The sequence below is a fragment of the Lates calcarifer genome, linkage group LG5 (genome assembly GCF_001640805.2).
Source record: "Lates calcarifer isolate ASB-BC8 linkage group LG5, TLL_Latcal_v3, whole genome shotgun sequence".
NCBI classification, from domain to species: Eukaryota; Metazoa; Chordata; class Actinopteri; family Centropomidae; genus Lates; species Lates calcarifer.
This window is the reverse complement of record NC_066837.1, coordinates 9,637,640-9,659,420: the sequence shown is the minus strand read 5'-3', so window position 1 is coordinate 9,659,420 and position 21,781 is coordinate 9,637,640. Positions and strand designations below refer to the sequence as shown.

General features: G+C 40.7%; 1 protein-coding gene across 2 annotated transcripts in view; it reads right to left on the bottom strand.

The window, feature by feature from the left end:
- Positions 1–21,781, bottom strand: part of sdk1b (sidekick cell adhesion molecule 1b) — a 218,953-nt gene that overhangs the window by 46,808 nt on the left and 150,364 nt on the right. For both annotated transcript variants that reach the window (XM_018684437.2, XM_018684438.2), the window contains 5 exons: positions 20,325–20,472; positions 13,762–13,902; positions 10,411–10,592; positions 6,766–6,881; positions 2,779–2,974 (listed from right to left, as the gene is read on the bottom strand). In XM_018684437.2, coding sequence (XP_018539953.1) covers positions 2,779–2,974; positions 6,766–6,881; positions 10,411–10,592; positions 13,762–13,902; positions 20,325–20,472 — 783 coding nt within the window. The remainder of the gene's footprint in view (positions 1–2,778; positions 2,975–6,765; positions 6,882–10,410; positions 10,593–13,761; positions 13,903–20,324; positions 20,473–21,781) is intronic.

Genomic DNA, 21,781 nt, shown 5'->3' with positions numbered 1-21,781 from the left:
ACCTCCTAATCACATCTGCATTGACCACACACACACACACACACACACACACACGCACACACACACACACACACACACACACACACACTCAGGTGCACGCATGCCTGTCGTTTCTCATTTCATCCATGGCTCTCTAACCCCTCTCCCTGCGGAGCGATTAAGCTATTCATCTGAGACATTCAATAACACTCTCACACACATACATGCACGCACGCACACACACAAACACACACACACACACACACACACAACTCCTATCCTACCTTACCAACAGTGGACTGATGCCAACCAGTCCACTATTTATAGTAATTTTGAAAAAACAAAAAAGAAATACAAAATGTTTATGTAAGCTTTTATAACAAACTACAAAACTGGTTTTATAATTTTCTTTTAAAAACTGATGAGAGAGCACTTGCAAGCAAACAAAACACACTCCTGATTTCACTGGGAGCTTCTCTCTCAGTCTTCACTTTTAGGTGTTGAAAATTCACTGAGCCTAAAAAGGATTGAATCCCAATCCTGAGAACTTCCAAGCAATCCCTCAACACACAGAGTTATTTAGTCAGAGACACCTGAGCTCAATTTCTTAAGAGTCCTTTAGTCTTTCATCTCGGTGTTGGACTTCAAAATTAACCAAGTGTTAAACCCACAACCTCAAAATTTCAGAACAGTCCTCTCACACCCTGAGCCATTTGATCAGACACTTACAAGCTGTTTTTCTTGGAGCCTTTGAGTCTTCACTTTGGGTGTTGAACTTCAAATTTCACTGAGCCTCAAAAAAAACACAGAAATTCTGAGTAGTCCACTAACATGCTGAGCTGTTTAGTTAAGGACTGATTAACTCTCTTTCTTTATGTGCTGTCCAAAAGAAAAGTTGGGACCACCTTTGGTAGATCATGGTGGCCAAGTGAAGAGGAACTGGACTAATGGGACCATTCAGCGGTTCTGAGGTTGTGGGTTTAATCTAACTTGTACTTTGAAGTCCTTCGCTGAGAGGGAAGACTCAAAGGCTATGAGGACTGTTTGGTAGCTTTGGCATTTTGGGTTTGATCCTTGTGAAGCACACTGAGTCCAATATCCAAAGGAGAGAGTCAAAATCTCTAAGAAATACAGCTAAAGTGTATCTGTTCAAATAGATCACAGAATAGGAGGACTACTGTGGATTTTTGAGGTCTTGGTTTTGATCCTTAGGATCTGCAGTGAATTTTGAAGACCAGCACTCACAGTGAGTGAATATTCGAAGGCTCTAGGAAAGAAGGGTAAATTGTCTCACAAGATAGCTTATTATGTTAGAAGTTTTGAAATGTGAATTATGTGAAGTGAATTTGATCCTTGTGAGGCTAAGTGAATTTTGAAGTCCAACACCCATAAAGACTGAAAAGTGCTCAGAGAAGTTCCCAGTGTAAAGGGAATTTGGTGGCGTGGTTGGTTTGTTTGTAACCGTAAGCCACTGGTGGTGCAACCAGAAAACATAGCTTCTCTGGTGCTTCCAGGGAAATAGAGGCAGGGGTTATGGAGGGGGTTACGTTATGAGAAAACCATGGCTGGCTTACATTTGGCTGCTACATGGAGGAAATCTCTGTGAGAACAGTAAGATATAGACACAAAGTATAATTTCATTATTTACTATTTGACCTTGCATTGGCAAAGCACTGTGTCTCTGCACCACTGCTGCTCATGCATTAGGCTTGAAACTATGCTGTCTTACAAAGAGATAACAAAAAATAGTGTTTAAGGAGACTGGTTCTGGTGTGCAGTTTCTTAAATAGCTGCCCAGTAGTCTGAAAGCCTGCCTAGAGCTGCAAGCCATTCACACTGTGCATGAGTGTGAAAAAAACGACATTTGTGAATAAGTCATTGAAATCCCTGCTCAAGCCTGCAGAGGCAGTGCTGAGTATGAGTTATAACACCTGCAGGTCTCCTCTTGGCTAAAATTAAAATAAATGAAAAGCAGAGTTTTAGACATAACGATAGCATGATTTACAGCATGACCAACAGTGGACCTCCAAAATGTTCCCTGCTGGCTCACTGGACCACTGTGGGTGAGTGTGTAATGAGTAGTCCACCGTTGGATAGGTACGCACACGCACACGCACACACACACACACACCACACACACCCACACCACACACACACACACACACACACACACACACGTAAAAAGCTATCATCAAGCAAGAATTACACCCACCGTTAACCCCGCAACATGGCCAGCACCCAATCAATACCTGTCCACGGCTGTGAGTATTAGTGTGAGTGCGTGCGCATGTGATGTGTCTTTGTGTGTGTGTACACATGCCTTCTAATATCCCTTTCCCAGTCGATAATTGCTGGTTGGTAATAATTGCTTGTCTGTCTGCCTATAGGCTATTGTGTTTATTTGACGGTGCGACTGTGTGCATGTGTACTTGCAAATGGGAGTGGCCGCTATTATGTTTATCCACGGAACAGTGGGTTATAAATACCAGCATGCCTGAAAACATATGAATCAATTCCCTTTAAAAAGACACAGTGGAGAAAAAAATGAGGGGAGGGGGACTGGGAAACTAAGAACAAAGAGATTTAAAAGGAGAGAAACTAAAGTAAGAGCCTTAGAGAAAACAGGGGATGTCGGAGTGTAGATATTGTGTACACAGCTGTGTATCACACTAATAGAAACAGCTGGACTGAACACAGAGAAAGTCAATACACATTCATTATCATTCACAGGAGATAGAGAGTTCTTTGTGTTGTGTTCTTTATTCAAATTGAAGTGTGTGTATGTGTGGATGTACTCACTGTCCTCATGTGTCTGCACTAGGGTGGGCGGGCTGCGGGGGCCATCTCCAGGTGTTGTGAAGCAGAGGGTGGCACCGAAGTACCAGGTGAATTTCTTGAGTCCGCTGACTAATCCTGTGTGGCGGGAACCTGGGTAGTCTGGGGTGATGGTTACTACAATTATGTCCTCTGGAGACTGCTCTGGCCAGACCAGCAGCTGTATTAAAAGAGAAAAATGGTCCTTGTTGACAACTAGATTACAAATAATATCTAATGAAACCAACAGGTCACCACTGCATCTAAAATCTTCATCCTAGTTATTTTGTTTGTAAATTTCCCTTTTTTTTTTAGTCATTAGTTTGACTCAACAAAATTTAGCTTCAGGCTACTGATTCCAAATCTTATTATTCAGACTGCATTTATGAGACAAAACTTATTTGTTCAACAGTATGGAATATGGTGAATATTTTCAAATTAGGCTGATACCCAAGGGATTTTTGTCATTAAAGATTAAAACCGCCTAATGCTATTTAGAAATTTGTCAGAATGGCAATACAATATGCATGTTTCACTCCCAGGACAAGTTATCTGCATTCCAAACATATTAAAATTTAAGCATTTGTTTACGTATGAATGTACCACTTAACATAAATTTCTGCCACCAGGCCATTATCAGTCATAGCAACATCCAAAGACAAACACTAAGTTTGATTATCAGTCCAACTAAACGCCTAATGAAAGGTTAATTTATCTCTATCGTGAGACTTGATTTGTATTCAGAACCACAGTATTTTGGTTTGCGTTATTGCTTTAGCCACAAAAACAAACAGTGAAGAGCATACACTTACATATTCATAATGAGAGATCAGCCATGGGAAATACTGTGATATGGTGCCCATATTCATAGTACAAAAAAATAACTGGCTAAAATGTGAGCCAAGTTTTCATCAGAATTAAGCAGTGCAATGGGTAAGTGGTGAGTAAATACAATGAAAAAACTTTGTTCACAAACCGACTTTATATGATAATAAATAATAATTTCAAAATGTCTCCTTAATGGCATATTGGTGGTGAGTGTACATTAACATATATTTGCTATTGCTGCATTGCCAGAAAGGGTGCAAAGCAAAGTTGCTGTCAGTATCTGTATTTATCAACTCTACAAACTCTGACCTGTATGCCTAATGTCCTACAGCTCATGTAGTCACTGTCTTACTTGCTGTCTCAAAGCTTTAGCGTATTCTAGGTGATTTCCTCTGTCTGCCCAGTAGATAACAGTAACTAACACTGTTGATTAGGCAAGAGGCTTGTTTTTATGGGCAGTATTACTGATGTCATACAATGTGTGACCCACAGCAGTGTTATTTTTTCCACATTGTCCCTGTAAAGTGTAAATCCCTGATGCCATTGTACACTGGCAGCCCACAACTTCACACCTTCTGCTACAGCTGGCACTAGCAAATACGTTTGGAATAATTGGTTGAAATTCAGTAAATCTGGGGTTTACAGAACTATCCAGAACTGTTTGGAAAAACAAGTGACTATGCTGGTCCCACTTCACAGGTCATAGAGGTTTAGTCATTTCCTGATGTTGCTACTGAGCCAACACTAGTGAGTTCCTGCATGGTGGATGTTCAGCACTGCTTCAAGGTCAGTATGTTTTCCATTAGCCTTCATTCTACAACATACTTTTACAATGAGGCTTTTATTTAGAAATGTATGGAACTGAGATACGTTTTGACTTTGAGACTTCTTGCTAGTTTATCACACTGAAGAATGACAGATTGTGCATTAACAGTGCATTAACTGTCTTCAACTGTTAATGTACTGTTTCATGAACCTCAAAAATACAAAAATACTTGGCAAACCAATATAACTGTAAATGTGCCCTAATGGAGACAACTGAATGAAAAGAGGAGAAGTAGTACTGAACACAATCTCACAATGTGTCCTATTTTAAGAGGGATAAGGGTGTTACCAAATATATATTTTATTAAAATCATTAGGGTTATAACTGTAAATGCTCTTCCATTGTACACACTGATTTATGTTACCTGCAAAAACCTGCAATAGGAACCAATCAACCAATCAAAAACAGTCATGCCCTGCTGTTAGGAAATAGCTGGTGATACCCATAGACAGTTGAGTGGCTGCTTTTCCCTCTGCCTACAGGGTGCTGCACTGCACCCAGTCTGTCATGGTAAAATAAGGTTTTCTATTGTAATTTATTATCAGCACAGTACAGTTTGGGTGCAGTGAAAGAGTGCTGATCTGGCACCCTCAAGCATCTGATGCTAGTCCACTTTTAAAGGGTGGGTGCTGGAAAGATTGGTTCTGCTGTTGCTATAGAAACACGTGCACTCTGAACCAGACTGCGATGGAAACCCAAAATGTGCTGAAGAACACATACGGTACAGTGCTGTCCTTAGGAGAACTGGGCCCAGAGCAGGGATAGTACACTATGGCATGCTGCTGTGCCATGTGTTACCTCAGGTCTGGGATCAAAATACATCATAAAGGTTTCTTCATTGTGGGCTGGTAAGTAAGCTGAGTATGCTAGTGCTTAATAATTAACTGTAAATATATCTTCTATACAAACTCTTTTATATAGAAGATGGGCTGTGAGTATTCAGGGAAAATGCAGTCTGTTTTTATTGCTCCGCATTGCTCCATTCTTTGTTAGTATGCTCTGAATAAACCTAATTTATGAGAGCCAGCAAGCATAAATAGATAGATCGATTGATAGATATATAATGTCATTAGTTCTGCAATGACTGAAGTCAGTGTCTCTAAAAACAACAAATCTTAAGTAAGTCATAAGATAGAGCCAAGGACACGTACATAGAAGACATGAAACTTGCCAAAAGTGGGTCTCACTCTGGCAATCAGTTTTGGGCTATATTATTAAGGGTATTGTATATAGTCACTGATCTGTGGGGGGATGAAATGAGATGAGGCTTTGCTTCATATCCTCTTTTAATTAATATCATTATCTACTGTCCCCTAAAAAGCACAACACAACCCAAAGACGCACACCCACATGTGCAGCAACACTGAAAGGCTCCACTGATGTGGAGTGGTGGAGCCTGGTATACAGAGACAAACATCAGACAGCCACATCAAACAGATGGAAAACCATATAGTATTTATCAGCCAACAAAGACACCAACATCCCCACTCTCTAAAACACACACACACACACACACACACACACAGACATGCAGACCCAGTGACTCAAGCGAGAATGTGATGTGTTTTCTTTGTCATGTTAATCAGTTCCTTAGGGGTTGGTTGCCACAACGAAGTAAAAAATAAATCACATACCAGAACTAGTACATATAGATCACTCAAACTATTCAATCCTTCGCTCTCACCATGCTCCCCATTATCCTGCTTGCAGCTTCTTATGTATTGCCTCTTATTTTGCTCCCTTGCTCCTGTTTTCTCACCACAGTCTTCTTTTTGTATATTTAATCCTCTCTTTTTTATACCTCACCACACTTAGCTTGGCTAAGTGTGTGGGTAAACAGGAGCGAGACGGTGCATCCTGGAACACGACCTTTGAGCTAAAAGACTGATGAGAGGTCTTTCACTAAATTGTGTGTAGGTGTTAAACTGCTGACTGTTGCTAAATTGACAAAGAAAAGCCTGGTTTTAATTCAGTTCAGAATTATCCAATGGGTTGAAGGTCTAGGACTTGAGACCTCAATATTACTTCTGATTTTAATATCTGGGCAGGTGTTGTTTTGTTGACGATGTGGGATAATTGTAACAGATAATGTAACAGTATTTTGTCACAAAAAAATACATCAGATGCTGTTTTAATCTACATGAATGTTTATACAAATCACCAACTAACTTATGAATTGAAGGAATTTACCTTCTCATGCAAAATACAGGTGAGTCTGCACATGAATTAAAAAAAAAAACATTTCAAACACAACACAGTTGTATGTAAGTTTCTAATGTAAGTAGTATAATAACATGCACACTCATCCAGAGGCTTACCTTGTATCCCTGGTTGATGCCATTAATAAACTGCTGAGGTGGAGGGTTCCATGTGAAGCGGATGGTGGTCGAGTTGATAGCTACAACTTCCACTTCCTGCGGAGGTGCTGTGGGAACTACACACAGATAAACACACAGTACACATAATATTTAGCTGCAGTGGGTCCACCAAGAGGAAGAGGAAGAGTGCTTAGATACACTGGAAAAACATACACAGTAACAGAGTTGGAAGGCCTAAGCTGCAGAAATAAACAGCTTTCAGAGCTACACTTTTACTTAGTGGTGCTAGTGGCTTTAAATATCTCATACTGCACCATATATTTCAATATTTCATGTTAAGATCGAGTTCATTTTCTAATTAAAAAAAATCTGCTAAGCTTGCAAAAGCTAAATGCCAAACCTACCCTTCTATTCTTTGCTGCAAAATGACCTAATTTCTCAATAAAATTCATCCCATCTATTGTATTTTGCATTTATGTATTTTACATATTCCTTTAGGAATGACTAAGTGAGATTAGGGTACTGACCCATCAGTGACTGATTCTGAACAATGATGGCTCATGAAGACACCTAAATTAAATCTATGAAGCCTTTCAGTCAGTGACCTCAGGAGGTCTGACAGTGGCCACAGAAAGTTAGATTCACTCACTGGATTTTGTTGGTTCAGTCCTGTAGCCACATTATTCTCCTAATCAAATAGCCCCATCAACCTTTATCACCCAGCTGATGTCTCTGCATAGTACATTATGATTGATGACATTTGATCTGTATTAATAGTTAACTAATAGTTTAGTATTGCGCTCCCATTGAGTTGGAGGGATCAGTAAAGGCAGATTTAAAAACCTTTAGATAAAATTAAAGCAGCAGAGAAGAGCAAACCCGGGGTTTACATCATTAGTATGGTCCAAGGGCTACAAAAATACTGGATTTTACCATCTTCCACCTGAAGATCGTCTCTCATTAGGAGCTCTAATCGCTACTCGCCAAGTGATGGATCATGGGGGAATGTTGGGTCTCTGTAAATCTATTATAAAGAGTACAGTCTACACCTGCTCCATATGAAAAGAGCCCTGAGATAACTTCTGTTATTATTTTGAGCTATGTAAATAAAATCGACTTAACCTCTCTGAAGCTGGAGCTGAAAAACCTCTGGTGATGTCAGTGTGACAACATCATGTTTGTTTTTTCAAAGTATCTCCCTGCAGCGCAGGCTGCATAGTTCTTATGGTAATCTACAATAAACTGGGACTTTCTGTGTTGAAATTTTAATCTCAGTTCAAAGATTCAACAATAAAAAGTTCAATAATAAGAATTTTCAGTCAAACCAAACCAGCAGAGTAATAATTTGCAAATGTCTGTTTTGAGTTGTGTACATACAAGGCATTCATCATTTACCAGAGATCCAGACAGAGCGTTGAGAGATATGATGGTGAATGACTAACAATAGAAGTTGTGGAATATACTGTCTATTTTGTAGCAGTTCTCTGTGAAAGGTAAGTTATTGTTCAATTTGGAAAAAATAGAGGTTGGCAGGAGGTAAATACGGTAAACAAAGGCTCAACGTGGTGTCTAGTCCTCACAAGTTAGAGACTGACTGATTTCATCCATTCTAAGATTGAACCACTGTCTCTTACGTTGATTTTCCTAATTTTTCCTCTTTCTCTGTGTCAGTGCATGAATATTTCTCTACACATGAATCTTTGAATGTTATACTGAATCTATCAGCTGGTCAGCAAAAGGAAGAGGGTCCATGAGTGTAACTGTGAAATGTGTGTGTGTGTTTGTGGGCACATGTTATGGTGATTACACTGTAAAGGGATTATGCTGATGCTAGAAAGCCACAGAGTGATAATGCACTGTTGCATGATGGGAGTGCCCTTTACATTTTACATTTGAGCCAGAGAGGCCAGGCGACACACAGATGCACAGAGAGAGGAGAACATACAGAGTGGAGAGAGCAGAGACCAGAACAAAAACTAGTGAAAAATGGAAGGCAAGAGATAGTGAGGGAAAGTGAACCAAGGGATGAGAAGACAGAGAGGGAGACAGAAGATTTATTGATATTAAAGATGCCCCCCCCCCGCTGACTGTACTCCTGGGGATTGGCTTCTAACCCCTCTCAGCTCACAGCTACAGATAAAACACTAAACTCCTGTCCTCAGGGGAAACTTAGTATGCGCGTATGGCTGTATATGAGAGAGCGCGAAAAGAGAAATGTTATCAGAGTCTAAGGCTGAGTTCAACCACGCACTCTCAGGGATAGTGGGAGAGAGAAAATGTCCAATCCATCGCAGCCACTCCCATTAAACCACATTAGAATAATTAATGAGCCTAACTCCCTCTCCTGAGTCTATAAACCTGTCCTGAACTCTTGTAATAATGACTGTGAGTTTTATGTGCACATGTGCGTGTGTATGTGCAGCTAAGCCCATCTGTAATAATGATAATTTACTGTTGGAATAAAAGTCAGGAAGAGAAGAGCACGTGTTTAAAGGAGATTTACCCCTACGACCACTTCCTCTCGTCTTCCTTTACAATCTTCACTGACATTCTTCCCTCTTTCACAACCACTTCATTGATTTACATTTGAAGAGTTGAAAATGTGTTCCTCTGTGTAGCTATATTTATCACAATAAGCTCACTATTATGTATCATATGTTTATAGAGCAGTACAGATTTCCCCATGAACTCCCTGTAGCTCATCCTGCAGCAGCCCAAGGAGCTCCTCGGCCAGGTGGGAGATGTAGTCCCTCCAGCATGTCCTGGGTCATCCCTTAGGATCTCCTCCCAGCTGGCTGAGGCTGCTATGCCTTTGAGGGGATGCCTTGGGCATGACTTTAACATAAGTCTGAACTGCATCGACTAGCTCCTCTCAAAGCTGAGTTCCTCATCCTATCACTGAAAATGAAGTCTGCCTGTGGAGATACCTCACTGCAGCTGCTGGCAACTCTGATCTCAGTCATCTGATCACTACCCAAAACAGTAAAAATAAGTGAGGATGGTCTGGATGGTCTGCGTACTCACCAATATAACCCTGTGCCAGAGAGGACTCTGCACTGTTACCCACTGCACATTTTCTTTATGTTTTAAATCACATAAAAATTAGAAATGGGGAGGCGTAATGTAACAGCATACTTAAATGTCAGTTTTTTTTCAAGTGGCTTTATTTAGGGTGGAACATTTGCTCCCTCTCTCTTTCTTGTTATTAACAATGAAGGTCAAGAGCACATACCAATTACCAGGAACATCCTTTTATTTCTATCTACAGCTCAAGTCTATTACTCAAGTTCACACAGAGCATGAAATAATGTCCTCCCTATTCATCCATCCATTAACTGTGCAACCACCTTACATCTAACACAAGAGGAAAAGTCATGTCTTTGTCTGGTATTTTGACTTAAAGAACTGTCAACATTAATCATTAAATGATTAATTATAAATTTATTCAAAGATTTCTTGACCACCACAAAACACTTCCAGCCCCCAAATTTTCTCAGACCCATTGTGAAGTCATTTTTGGTACAGGATTTAAGGAGAGGATGGGCAAAGACAGGTTAATAACTGCAGTAATGTAGATAATGCTACTAAAATGTTTATGTAAAAACACCAGTGTTTGATTATATGTGTGTATGCATCTTAGCTCACCCCCCTGCAGAGTGTACTCAGTGACTGGGCTGCTGTAGACGCCCAGGCCGGCTCCAGTGTAGGCAGCCACCTGGATCTGGTACTGTGTCCAGATGATCAGCTCTTTCAGAAGACAGTAGTTGGTCTCTGGGCTGCTGATGTTTTTTTCCTGGTAGTCCCCTGGCAGCCCTGCCAGACGGTACCTAAAAACACACACAGACACAGTTGTAAATAGGATGATTTGTAGGGATACTAAGTAAGCAGAAGTCAAGATACAAAAAAATGCACACACATATGAAAAACATTACAGCTGTAGCTCAGGTTGCTTGGCCAATAATAGCAGGGGTTGTTGGTTCAATCCCTGGCTCTTCCTACTGACATTTAAAGTGTGCTTGAGCAAGACAGTAAATCCAGAATTGCTCCTGATATCTGTAAAAAATAGGCCTTTTAGACAAAGGCACGTAGGATGTAAATGTAATATAATAAAACATATTCATAAAAATACATCCCCAGCCTTGAACTACTTTGCACATAGCTTAAAAATATAATATCATACCAGTAGGCAGTGTATCTGCCCAAATACGCAATTTGAAATACATAAAAAATTCACTTTCGCTCAATGTCACTTACATTGGTCATCTGAGAGTCAGAAAAAAGGTTTTCTGTGTGAAGTCATTTGAATCATGTCAGAAAAAAAAACCTTCAATACCAGGTCGACATCTCAGATTAGTGCATGTTCAAGGCCTTCGCTTTAGTACATGTGATATAAATGTCTACTTAAAAGGATATATGACCCGACTAGACGCAGAGGTGTAATACCACTTAGGTACTGTACATATCTGATGGAGCTGAAATGGAGTAATAATCCACATGTCAGCTGTTTTAATATGGAACCTATTCACTGCAACAGGGATATTCCAATGTTTCATCGGCTGAGTCAGCACTGTATCACACACACATACTGTATACACACACAGGAACACGCTCATACACACAAACACAAATACTCAAAGCGAGAGGGCGTCACCAGCTGACAGAGGATTGGAGGAGAGAAACTGGGAGAGGACGGGGGGGGGATCTACCAGCTGATACAAGAGGGAGAAAGGAGAATCCAAAGGAAGAGGTGGGAGCCCTGTCCTGTAAAGCTGAAATGATACAGTAGAGCGTTTCTATTTCCAACTGATTTATGAAGTGGAGGCAGATAACTCAGTCAATGAAGATAAAGACCTGATAACCTGATAACTTCTACTGCAATTATATGCAAATTCATGTCAGGCAGCTGATGACAGTTTGATTACACACAGTGTGTCACAGTTTAGGCAGACATCAAAGTGAAGGACAGCAGACCAAGGGCAGCCTGAGCATCTGTAAAGAGCTCTTGTGTCAGTGCGTGAATGTGTGTGTGAGTTTAAGTGTGTGTGATAAGGACAGAGAGGGCAAAAGACGAGAAGGAAAGAATATTTCTATATGTATTGTGATTTACATTTTCACTGGTTTTCTAAATACTAGGACTGCAACTAATGAACTGAAGAACTGAAAACTGAAGCAGCCTCTTCGATGAGAGGTGAAAATATCTACAACCTAATCCACGATTTAACTCCTCTTGGCTATAACTAATGATTAAAGGAGTAAAAAAAATACCGTGGTTTGACCAACAGTTCAAAAACTCCAAAGTATTTATTAATGTACATTTATATAAAACAGAAGAAAGAGGCAAATCCTCAGATTTGAGAAGTTGGCACCAGTGAATATTTGGTAATTACCTTGCTGAATAACTGAAATGAATTACTGATCATCAGAATTGTTGATGACTTTCTAAAGTACAGAATGATAATGTTTAGTTATTTATTTTAAAATCTTGTGCATTATATATGGATCTTACATGGAAAATAAAGTAATAACTCCAAACTTCTGTGAACAAGATTTAAAAGAAATCACCTTTCAAGACTTCACAGTAAAGTGACAAAACCAAGGCAAACAAATACACTGCTGCAGAGCAATGGTCACTGATGGCTTTGACAGGTTATGTGTTACCAGCCACCACTGACAGAGTTCTGAGTTCTGAGTTCATTGTTTTGTTCCAGAAACAAAATACATCTCCAACATTACTATACAATTCTATACTGAGGTGAATCTTTCTTTACAATGTTTAAAGTAGACTTCATATGTTTTATCATATAATTCCCCTATAGATTAGATTACTACTATTACCACCGCACAGACACTCTGCAAATAATGTTTATGTATTTTAGGTTGTCTTTCCACTGACATGGCCACCAGTAACTAAACTACCAATGTTCTGCACAGTCATTTGTATAAAACATCCATCCTGCTTTGTAGCTTCTGTACATATATTTCTCACATATGAATACATAACAGCCATCATTTTGCACATCGACACAACAACAACAGCTGTCGCCTTCTGACACAGAAGAAAAACAGGCCTTGAACATCTTGTGAGAAGCCTTCATAAGAACTAACATATGATTGTAGGGATGTAAGGATTGTAAGGATTTCTCACAAGTGTTGTCCTCTTTTGACATGGCAGAAAGACAGACAATCAGGAACATTCTGTAAAAAGCCTGTGAGTAGGACATAATACCTGAGGAAGTGTATGTACTGCGAGAGATAATACCAGACAAGTTGTTATTTCTGATGCCCTTTGCTGAACAAGTTCAAAGCTCATTTAACTGTGTCATAGCGGTCCAGTTATACTGTCAATGTTACTGAAAATTAATCCAATCAGAATAGAGAATTATGCAGCTGTAATAATTCTGCTGAGCCTCCGAACCTCATTACTGTTGAGTACCTTGGCTCAATTACTGCAGCATTAGTTTAGATTGTCAAAAAACATCTATGCCAGAGGAGTCTGATTTAAGGCCAGCACCTAAAACAGCAAAATTCAATCATTTTCAATTGAACTGCAGTGATTAGTAGTAAATCTGGCACAACTTTTTTTCTTGTTCAGTTCAGCTTGGGTTCATCTGACCAACAGCAGGCCATCTTGACGGTGTTGAACTTTGAGGGAACAAAGAGCCAGAGATCCAAACTGGATGAAGCTATCTCAGCTTATTAGTTGTGTGGCACTGTTCACTTCTATTTAACTTCCTCTGTTGGAGTTTAAACTGCTCCACAAAAGAGGTATGCTAACGAGGTTGCTGAATGACCATCAGCAAGCACATTAGCTCAGACAGCTTTATTTACTTTCTTTAATAACTCTTTACTTAATTAAATGACATAAAATCCTGAGGCTAAAATGGTAAGGGGAGTTAGTGACTAGCATGGCTGGCTAATGGGATACCTACCAGCCAATCACTGGCAATACTGTAAAGCCAAATATGCATGTGTGTATATTTCTGTGAGCAGGTATACCTGAGTACATATCCTCTGAGGACTCCATTGAGCTGGGGTTCTGGTGGAGGCTGCCACTGGACCATGATGGACTGGTTTGTCCGCCCACTGGCCACAATATTCTTTGGAGGAGCGCTGGGTGCCTCCTCCCTGAGCATCAGTCTAACACACACACACACACACACACAGAAGGAGAAAGAGAGAGAACAAAAGAGACAAATGATTCTGATTAAAATTATTCAGTTTCCTACAATGAGAATATCAGTATTGCTGAAGAAGTGTGAGCACATTTCATCTGCATCCAATATATCACTTACATGGACAGGGACAGTATGTTAGGTAAGTGGGCTAAAAAGGAATTTTATAGTAATTCTCTTTTACAAATATCTTCATCTTGTCTAGGTCTAGTCTGGGGGGGGGGCACACTGTCTACAAACTACTGATCATGTTTGTCACTGGAGAAATAAACAGGACAGAGCTGCAAGTTACTGCAGAGCATCAACTCAAAGCTTAAGCAGCTCTGATGAATTCTTACTGAATTCTGCACTCATCTTTCTCATGCCTCATTCTCCTGGTGCATCTTCCAGTTTCATTTAATACATTTGTTTTTCATCTCTGGCTATATTGTTCATTTATTTCAAGCAAACCGCTGCTGCTGCTGCTGATGGAAACGTTTAACGCATCACTTCCAGTGCGCCAGAGGATTTCTCCTGGGAATGATCAAGCTGGCATCGGGTGTTTAAAACAACAAATGTAAAAGGCGTTCATGAACTCGGTATGAGTTGGATCACTATTTGCTGGCAGCGGATAACAAAAAAATATTCATTTACTGTCTGTATGTAGCAGATTAACACTTATATTCTATTTTATTTCTGCTCCTTTTAACTTGAGCTTTTCCCTACTTACGTTTCACTTCTTCTCCAGCAATCTTTGTCTTGGCAGTTTCTAATAAAACCTTAACCCTAACACAATCGTCCCATCAGGCAATCTTCACAATTTGACAGCAATACTTAAATCACCATTAGTAGAGAATGAGCAAAGAGCTTGTCTTTTTATTTCCAGTTGGACAGCATGATCCTTCACTCTCTCTCTTTGCACTCCTCTCCGCTCTTCTGTCTACCTAAACCTTTTTCCCATCTTTCCTTTGACATTTTGAACTACTTTTCCATTTTTTCCCTCCCCCATGTGCAAACTTTCACCTTTCATCCATCATGTCCTTTGGCCTCAATTATTTCATCCTTCTATCTTTTACTACTCATCTCCTCCACTCTTCCTCTAGTCTATAACCCTCACCCCACCCCTCTCTTCCCCTCTCTTCCCAGCCCAGCCCCACCCCGTGATTAAAGCTCCCAGCCCCTCTCATGGTTGGTAAAGCACACGGGCTGAGCTGGTCAGCCTCTGGCTTTACTGTAAGCAGCTCAACTAATGTAATCAGAGCCATATGTGCTCACACACACACACACACACATACACAAGCACATATAAACACACCAAACAAATTTCTCCCAGCTTAAGACAGACTGCTACATCCGATGGTCTTTTCCCTTACACGGATTATAGCTGGAGCTTTACATTACCTTCTCTCTCCAACCCCCCCGCTCCCCTTCACTTCCCCTCTGTGCCCCATCTCTCCCTGAATGATTCTCTATAAGCTATTGAGTCATTAGCTGTGGTACGGCTGCCTGTATTTGTGTGTCTGAATCTGTATGTGCCTATAAATGTGAATGCACATCTATACTGTGTGTGTTTGTGTGAAAGTAGGGGTGTGAAAGCTGTTAGCTAGAGACTTGCGCAGGCGGATATATGGCACAGGCCAGTGGTTTTACAGCTGTGCTTTACTTCCATTAGGTTAGGCACTGTCAGACAGCACCAGGTGCTGCAGGCATAGACATTTACACACGTACAGACACACACACATAGGCTAATGGGCCTTGTGTGAATGAGATGGGCATTAGTGTAGCCGTCTGGAAATGGGGTATATATAATCCTCAACTATGCCACTGCTTTTGACTGAAATTGATGACACACATTAATGCACATACACAAACTCACGCTTACACAAGTACCCACAAACCCATACAGTACTGAACAGACGCGGTCAGTCACTGTTTGACTGCAAATAAAACACGCGCACACAAATGCACACTGACACACTTTTTACTCGACAGCAGAAACTCCTTGTGAATTGCCTTAATTTCCTCCCAACCATTTATGAGTAAATATTTCATACAGTGGGTTCAGCATGAGGACATCAACTTCACACAGGAGATTAAATATACAAACCCCCACCCAGCGACACACCACTTCACATCCACCTCTAAACAGCTACAAACATTAATACCAACACCCATACATGTACCCAAACCGAGAAAAAAAACAATATTATACAGCAACACTGCTTGAAGAATATGTGACACACTTTCTCTGTCCCTTGTTATTAAGAAAAAGAGGACATTTTCCGCAAGAGATGTACATGTTTTCTCGAGTGAATGAAAGCACATGTGTGTGCAGGGGGTATTTTGTGAGCCCCTATACTGCGGGAATTAGTAAAAGTTTCTATCTGTGTCATTCTCCACAGTTTAGTGCCCACTGGCTTTTCTCACTAAATCTGTGTACACACTGACTCTTAAATTTAATGGTGTTACCGGAATGTTAAGTCTGCCTCTATTCAAACAGGATAGTAAAATTTAGGTCCATAAGAGTGAAAAACAGAGCAATATGAACATAGGGCAACAGGAATAAAAAGGGGGAAAGAGAGAGAGAGACCCAGATGTGACGTGACTGGTTACAACCAGCTGGATAGATTAGATTATTTTCCTCGTCTGACACTTAAAGTCTTGTCTCCTTTAAATGTTGTGCTGTTTTGCCGGAGGTTAAAAACTGCCCAAATGGAGGAGGCTGACACACTAAAGAGACTTCTGTCGGAGAAACAGAGAAACTTGGATATTCTCACAATGACTGAGAATATCAGCTGTGCCACACATTAGCTACTGTATATGTGCTCTATGTTTGTCACTTCAGTAGATAATATATTTGTAGTCGCACCACCTTATCAGTCAATGACATTTTTCTTTTCTGCATCCCAGACAGTAGACACTCTGTGCAGAACAAAAAGAAAAAGAAATCTGTCATAATAAAACATAACATAAGATGATTAAATGGTGAATCAAACAGTTTTTTCTGACAATGCTGGCTGCAATAATTTACCTATAATTATGTTTTTTTTTTTTAAACAATATTTACTGTACATCCTCTCCTGATGCTGATTTATTGTCACACCTATGACACAAACAAAGCAAATAATACTGGCAATCACAGCTTTACCTGTAGCTGTCTGTTCGTGTATGGACATGATTGTATGCCTGGTGTTGGGGGAGACACTAACGACCTGCATCAAAACAAGAGGTCCATCAGTTTATCCTTTTGGCTTATTTAAGGCTGATTAAAGTTTTCACAAACAATGAGTAATCGATAGATGCAAGTGCCAGTTACAGCTGATTACTCCCTAAGTTGCTGAAAATAAACAACAATATTCCTGCAGAAATGGCTCTTTAGTGCTTCCTACGTGGTCTTTTCTAATAAAAGCTGAACACGGAAAGTGTCAGTGCGTGAACTTTACTGCCACAATCCTTCAACATTTTAGGACCAAAACCGTTTAAAAATTATCACACACTTTTTGTTAAGATCAGTAGATTATGAATTTATATATTTCTGTCTCAGGTCATCTCATTACTTTGTATGTTTCTGTAACATTAATAAATGTTTGATTTTAGTCAAGCTGGCAGCTTTGATGGGAGGTCGCTTTACCACTTTGGTCAATACTAAGATGTCTCAGCAACTATTAGATGGATTTACTTGAAATTTTTGACATTTGAATCCTGATGACACTGGTGATCCCCTGACTTTTCCTCTACTGACAGAATCAGGGGTCAAATTTTCAATTTCTCCAATACTTGTTATGACTAAATTTATGACCCGCAAAACATTTCCATCGGGAATCTCAGTGGAGATTGTTCTGTACTGTCAGCCCATAGAACTCCATTTTCAATTTCAGTCAGTCTAGTGAATTTATAATTGCATATGCCTTGTATGGTGAGTACAAAAAAATCTGATCCTGTGTTCTGTAAATCTACCATATTTGACCTCCAACACCTGACAGTATAATCAGTCTTGTAACTGCCAACCACCCTCATGCTTCTGCTCCATAGTGTGAAGTAAATAAAACACTTAGTCTGCTATAAGCACCTTCAGCTTTGCTGGAGCCACAGTTAAACACACATATATAATTTACATGGTGGCAAGCAAAGGGCAAATCTCCTGTAAATCTTAAATCTACGACGAAAGCATTAATCGTTACATTAAAATGCACATCAGGCGTGTACATGCTACAGCTTGTGTCTATGTAGGTTATTTCATCTCACATCTAGAATTCAATCATTCTGATGTGTTCTGGTTCTGACTGAACAGCTGGAATAAAAAATAAGAAGAAAAGCAAAGAGAGCTGAGATTGATGCTTTAATGTTCTGATGATGCCCAGAGTTCAAGGCATTTATGTATAATCTGCCTTTCCTCTGTTAATGCGTCCTCTTTAAAGATGGTAATGGTGTGAGTGTGGGTTATGCATGAGTAAATGTGTGTGTGATACTCCAGATGGTATAATTGGATTCATGGACAGAGTTTCAGCATTTAGAAGCAATGATCAGCTTTGATCACATTCATTCATACACACTTAATGGATGTCCATCTCTCAGGACACTTTTTCCGTGCCACTTTGAACTCTCCTGGATAAGGGCAAGCACTGAAAGAAAGGCAGGGTAATGATGTGGGGCAATGAAGACAAGAAAAAAAATGTAAGAGTTACTGCTGTTATGATAAAGATCCTAATCAGGACAAGAACAAAATGGGAGAGTGCAGAAGCAGCTGGAAGTTCAAACTTTAATAAGCGCTTTTTGTCATCAATATTACAAGCTTCTTCTCCACTCTCTGTTCCATTCCCTCACTCTGTCCACATTACTGCGTTTTGTCATCCTTCTCATTTGGCACTCTAGACTTCTGCAGGACATTTTACTCTAGCCTCACTCTCCCTGTGTGTCAACTGAGGCGGGCGCCTTGGCATCTGCAGCTCGTGTGCTTGCCTTCATCCCAGGCAAACGTCCAGCAGATGAGAAGCAAAGCGTGTGTGGTTACGTATGAAACAAACACCAAAGAAGAGAGGTATCCATCTGGTCTGATACACTGACCAGTGATGACTTGTCTCGCTGCCAGTCATTCATTTGGAGAGGATCAATCCAATCTATTCTCCAGGGCCTCTAACAACCAACCCTGGGCTGTGTGGGCTAGGTAGCAGAATGGCTAATGGGACACAAACAATATACTGGTGCATGCAGAAGAAGAGTAATGACAGAAAATGAAAAGCATTCAAACACTTTGAATAAAAGGAAAATCAGAGGAGAGAAAGATTCACTGCGGAGAAGGCTAGGACAGAGAACAGAAAAACAGCAAGCAGAGGAGAGGGGAACTGAAAGGAGACTGTAATCTGAGGTGTGTGAATATCTGGTGGCAACGTCCACAGCTGCTGTTGTTGCTGAGAGTCTATTTGGCAGGACAACAACTGGCATCTGCCTATGGTCAGTATCCTCAGCCAGACAAAACCATGTTTATGTGTGTATGTGGGTGTCTACTACTACAATGCTCCATCACATCTGCTGTATTGTGCATGAATGTCGGTGGGATCTGGTGTATGTGTGTATTCAGGGGCAAAAATTGTTAAGAGGCCTGCCACACCTCCTCCAACCCTCTTTCACTCTATCCAGTTCCATCAGTGCTAAGGCATCATAATTACCCCCATTAGTGTTTTCTCTTGGGATAAATATGCAAACACACACACATACACACACACACACACACACACACACACACACACAAGTATAAAACATCTGCACAGCAATTTATTTACTTTTCAGGCCAAATCACCCTCTCTTTTACACACACTTGTGCACACAGACACGCAGAACTGTTAATTTCTTCATTTTTCGCTGCTTAGTTCACTATGTGCGATGGAAGGAGACTGGCAGAGAAATACACACAAACACACACACACAAGTAGACATCTACAGCATGGATGTGATGAATATAAATTGCTCATTGCAAAAGGAAATGGATTCTAAACAAAAAGGACTGCTCCCTTCATCCTCGCCTTGTTAGAATCCATCCCTGTTTCATCCCCTTTCTGAATCCCATATCCCTATTCATGCTCATGATAACATACACAATATCACACGCACGCACGCGCTCGCTCACACACTTAGATACACAAATTAGAGCGTGTGCGGGTGCATACACTATGCCTTTTGACTGTAGAAAGGTTTCAGTTTATTCATTCCCCAGTTTGTGAGAGGCAGTGTGACCAAGTCTATTACAGACGGAGACGGAACAGGGTGAAAAAAAAATCTGTTTCACACAAATCATAACATGTTCTACATAAAAAAAACAAGTTTCGTGCTTTTTTGGAAGACATCAGTGAAATAGCAGTGCAGCCTCACAAGAAGTTTTAATTTTTTGTTTAACAAAGTGTGTGCTCTTACCTCTGAGTCTCTGCACTGTACTGACCCCTGCCCACTTGATTGACAGCACAAAGTCTGAACTGATAGGTCCTGGCAGGTGTGAGCCCGCCCACTGATACCTCGGTCACCGCGGGATCGACCTCTGATAGGTAAACCTTCCATGGAGAGTCTAGACAGAAGACACAAAGATTAGAGGCTGATAATATCTGGCTGAGGCAGGACAAACGGAAACACTCGGGACCCATGAATCAAAAGGGAAAGAGGGGAGGAAAAGATAAAAGAAGCAAGGAAAGACTTTAGAGAGGGACGGGGGGGTAAGCTTGGGGGAGGGAATTAAAAGCAAAGAGGTACTATAGGATGCAACAAGAAAGAAAGTTTAGAGGGAAGAGAGGGATTAATAAAGAAGCACAGATACTGCTGTATATAGTTGCCAGCTTATCTTTGTCCTGAAGATACCACAGACAGTTATACTATTATCACTGCACCAGCCACATGTCTATGTGTGTGTGTGTGTGTGTGTGAGAGAGAGAGAGGGATAGAGTGTGTGCCATTTTAGGTGAACCCACCAAGTGTATTAGAGCCATTGTCTGACGTGAAAATACACCGCATTTATAGTGGACCATTCTCTCTGAAATACAATACAAAAAATCTAATATATAACAAGCACACACACACACATACACACAGACACACACAGACACACACACAGAGTGGGTAATCAGCGTACGCAAAACTCTCATCCATTCCTCACTGTCTGAGCTCAGTCTTCTCTGAAATCGACGTTTAGGCTCTCAGCATTCCTCGTCTTTCGCCCCCCCCCCCCCCCCCCCCTTTTTTGTCGCCTGCCACATTTTCTCTCGTCTCTCTCCTGATAATACGTAATTTTCTTTTCTGTCATTATTCTGCCATATTTTCGACGATGCCACAGAGCAGCTGTTGAAATGGCAACGACAGGAACCTAAAAGTTACCAGAATGAAGATTATTTAAAATGTCAAACTACATTAACATTTGACATTTGTCCATCAGCCCTGGTCCTGCAGTTGTGTGCTCACACGCTTGGCTCTGCATCTAATGTCCACCAAACAATCCATCCCCCTAGTTTATAGTGGGAGCCAGAGTGGCTCTACAGTCTGTTTCTCCTGTCACTCTACTCCTCAGTCCCTCTCTCATCTCTCTCTCTCCCCCATTTCTCATTTGACAGAGAGCCAGCCTGCTGTTGAAACATCTGTGGTAGAGAGAGCGGGGGACAGAGAGAAAAAGAGAGGAGAGAAAGGGTGAAGGAGGGAGGGGGAAATAGGAGTTTATTTATAAGGGAACCTGGATGTACATTCACACAGCAACACCATTCTCCATATGTCTACCTCTTGTAAATGAGTGTGTGTCAGTGCCTGGTAGACAGCAAGTGAACAGCTGTTTGCCGCTCAGGGACTATAAAGAATGCTCGGACACATGAAGGCACACACACACACACACACAC